Source organism: Amaranthus tricolor, chromosome 16, assembly GCF_026212465.1.
Source record: "Amaranthus tricolor cultivar Red isolate AtriRed21 chromosome 16, ASM2621246v1, whole genome shotgun sequence".
Taxonomy (NCBI): Eukaryota; Viridiplantae; Streptophyta; class Magnoliopsida; order Caryophyllales; family Amaranthaceae; genus Amaranthus; species Amaranthus tricolor.
The window spans coordinates 7,403,026-7,406,479 of record NC_080062.1 but is presented as its reverse complement, the minus strand read 5'-3'; the positions used below and the strand labels follow the sequence as shown (position 1 = coordinate 7,406,479).

At 34.8% G+C, this 3,454-nt stretch overlaps 1 protein-coding gene across 1 annotated transcript; it reads left to right on the top strand.

The window, feature by feature from the left end:
* The first annotated feature begins 1,880 nt into the window (after window positions 1–1,880).
* Window positions 1,881–3,200, top strand: LOC130802485 (F-box/kelch-repeat protein SKIP25-like). Its single transcript, XM_057666504.1, has 3 exons — window positions 1,881–1,898; window positions 2,006–2,446; window positions 3,123–3,200. Exons 1-3 carry the CDS (start codon window positions 1,881–1,883, stop codon window positions 3,198–3,200), a joined length of 537 nt encoding a protein of 178 aa, XP_057522487.1.
* The last annotated feature ends 254 nt before the right edge of the window (window positions 3,201–3,454 follow it).

The window sequence follows — 3,454 nt, the reverse complement described above, 5'->3', positions numbered from 1 at the left end:
CAAGTAAATATAAAACTCAAGTAAATAACAAAGAAAATAAAATATGTACTAATTAAACAATCAAATTAAATCAAATTAATGACAATAGAAACTAAATATAAATAATAAAAATAAATAAAAATAACTCATATAAAGAGAAAAACCAAAAAACTTACTAACCTCTTCTAATTCTTTAGCTTCCAAAATATACGATAAACCAAAAAACTTACTAACCTCTTCTAATTCTTTAGCTTTCAAAATATGCGATCCACAACAATTCGCAGCTTATTTATAGAACAAAATGGCGACAAGGCGGCGATCACAAACCCATCGCCACTTTTAAATTCAAATTCAAAAACATGGCGACCAAAGAGCTACCAAAGGCTCTGTAGCCCATTTTTTTTAAAAAATTAACCAAAAATAAAACCAAACATGGCGACTAAGTGGCGATAAACAGACCCGTCGCCATCCATCAAATTAAAAAATAAAAAAATACCGTCATCTTTGACGACGAAATGCCGACAGGAGGTCTCGTCGCCATATAGTAAAATTTTTTAAAAAAAGAAAAATGGCAGATGGCGACCACTGGGCGACGACCTTTTCCGTCGCCAACTCACTTTTCTGCTTTAGCGACCAGCCTTTCTCTCGCCTTGCCGTCGCCATGAGCGACGAACACTTCCCCTCGCTGTTTTTTCATCGCTAAATCAATGGTTTTTCGTAATGTTGATAGGGTTCCATAAACATGTGGCACGGAGTTGTCTAGCAAGAGCTTTGCTTATGATGGTGAATAGAGTTTCCTTATTGTAGGAGCACTACGATGTTCTAGGTGACGTCAGTTCAACTAAATAATGGATATCATGGATTTGAGTAGAATTTAGAATTTGAGTAACCAAACTTGAAATTGGTATTTACAACATTTTGTTTTATTAGAACTGGTATGGTTACTACTGATGTTGTACTCAAATCAAGGTTTTATCAGAAAAAATACATACGAGATTTAGTATTAATTGACAAAAAATAAAATTTTCATAATATATTGTATCGAATTACAATACTTAATAAGTGATTTTAAACTTATTTTCTAAGAAATGTTATTTTTTTATAAGCTCTAATTTATGCAAACTACTAACGTCAAATTTAGCAGAGTGACTTGGTGGTACGTGTGCGTAGCACGCGGCCCCCAACTAATAAGGGAGAAAAATTAAAACCCTATCCACATTTTACTTGAGTATTTTATTTACAAGACCCAATAAAATTAATCATAGCCCATACTTAACTTTATTTTAATAATAATGAATGACCACTTAAATAAAATGTACAAAATTGTTATTAAAATTATAATATAGTAATGATTAATGCAAATATTTGATAATTAATATATAAAAAATTATTTTCAAAAGTAATTTTAAATTTTCTAACTGACATTAAATTATCGCGAGGTGTTACATAATGCATACTTTCAATATCTTAAATGTCTACTCGAGACTATGTTCTTCATCAATCCAGATCAAACTGTTTTTTTTGAAATGGATAATGTAAGTAGCAGTCGCTACCCAATAGTACAATTGACTTTAAAATTAAATCGTTGTATAGTGATGTGTTATCGACTAGGTTGCACTAAAACGGACACGGACACGGACACGGACACGACACGGGTACGAAAAAACGCCAACTTAAAAATGACGGACACGGGGACACGAAAATAGTATTATAATAAATATATCAAATTAAAGATAATTTTACAATCTTTCATTTGATATATCTAAATAAATACTTTAAAAACAAAAAAACTCACATAAAATGCAAATAAGTACCAAATAAACAACATTAGTAATTAAAAATAGTCATACAAACCAAATCAAAGAAAACCAAATAAATAGGTAAATTTAAGATTGTTATGAATGTACCCTCAACCACAGGTAACCTCCTCCTTCCTTCCTCCCCAAATTGAACTTTCTTTTACTACCTCCCAAACAAATTTCTCAAATCAAACATTACTTTATAAATCTCCATACTCCATATACAGAAAAAGCATAAAGCTCTCCTACCATGGAAGCCCCCTCTTTCAAACCCTCAACAAATTCTTACCCCAATTTGTTTTACCTCTTTTGATTCAATTTCTTCTCAATGGGAATCGCTCCCTCCTCCTCCGCCACCCCTCTCACTCTTACTCCGCCATCCTCCATTTATTTCGAGAGACCTTCCTGTTCAGTCTGTAGCAGTGGGTGATAAACTAGCAGTAGTTGCGGGTACGACACAGCATCTAGCACCCGCTTTACCGAAACCCTTGATATTCGACCCATCTACACGGATCTGGACTTATGACCCATCCATCTCAGTTCCAAGAAGATGGTGTGTAACCAGATCACTTAATGGATCCTTATACATAGCAAGTGGAGTCGGGTCTCATTTCTCGACGGACACAGCAAGATCTGTTGAAAAATGGAACCCATCTGCGAATAATCGGGTTCAACAGTGGGAAAAACATGGGGCACGTGTCCCTTCCGTGTCCTTGTTGTGTCCGTCGCGTGTCCGTGCCGTGTCCACGTGTCCGAAAAAATATTAAAATATTGGACACTTCATTTGGCGTGTCGGACACGGATTTTCGCGTGTCCGTCGTGTGTCTGTGTCCGACACGCGACACGCAAATCTAGGGACGTGTCCGTGCTTCCTAGGTTATCGACCCAAATCAAATCTAATCTTGATTTGTATCCTTAAACTTCACTACCCTTTTTATTATATCGTCACTTCTTTTTTTAATAGAATTACTAAAATGCCCTTAAATCTATTTTTAATTATAAAATCAACCTTTATTATTACAAAACTAAATTTATTAATAATAATTAAATTAAAATAAAAAATATGAATTTTAAAAAAGAAAATAATTTTTTAAAATCGGAAAATAAACCCTAATCACACGTTTTGTGTTGAAATTTAATACATAATCACTCTTTTGGCCGAAACTTTTGATAGGAAAATCACATTATTGCAAATTTGCAACGTTAGAACCTAGACTTCAAGATCTTTCCGATGATATATTAAATGCCCAATTCCGATAACCGAGTGAGAAATGATGATCGTTTAAAATTTGCTTGTGTTAAAATTTGATATATGTTCAATCTTTTAGACATAATTTTTTATAGAAAAATCTTATGAAGGCAAAGTTTACTTCGTTAAAAACTAGACTTCAAGAGTTTTCCAACGACATATTATATGCCTAATTCTGGCAATCGAGCGAGAAATGACGATCGTTTAAAGCTTGCAATGATTTCTAACATTTAGTCGCGCGCGACCGGACCGCGGTATGGTCGCGTAAAATGAGCGACCGGACCGCGGTGGAGTCGCGCGTTTTTACGCAACCATACCGCGGTCCGGTCACGCGTTTTACACGAATATACCGCGGTCCGGTCGGGCGCGACTAGATGTTAAAAATCTCTGCAAACTTTAAATGGATGTCATTTCTCACTCAATTGTC

What these genes read in the sequence shown, in the direction of transcription:
- LOC130802485 (XM_057666504.1), top strand. An exon ending in ACCCATCTGCGAATAATCGG is followed by an intron (nt 2,447 to 3,122) that starts GTTCAACAGTGG and finishes AATTTTTTATAG; the next exon opens with AAAAATCTTATGAAGGCAAA.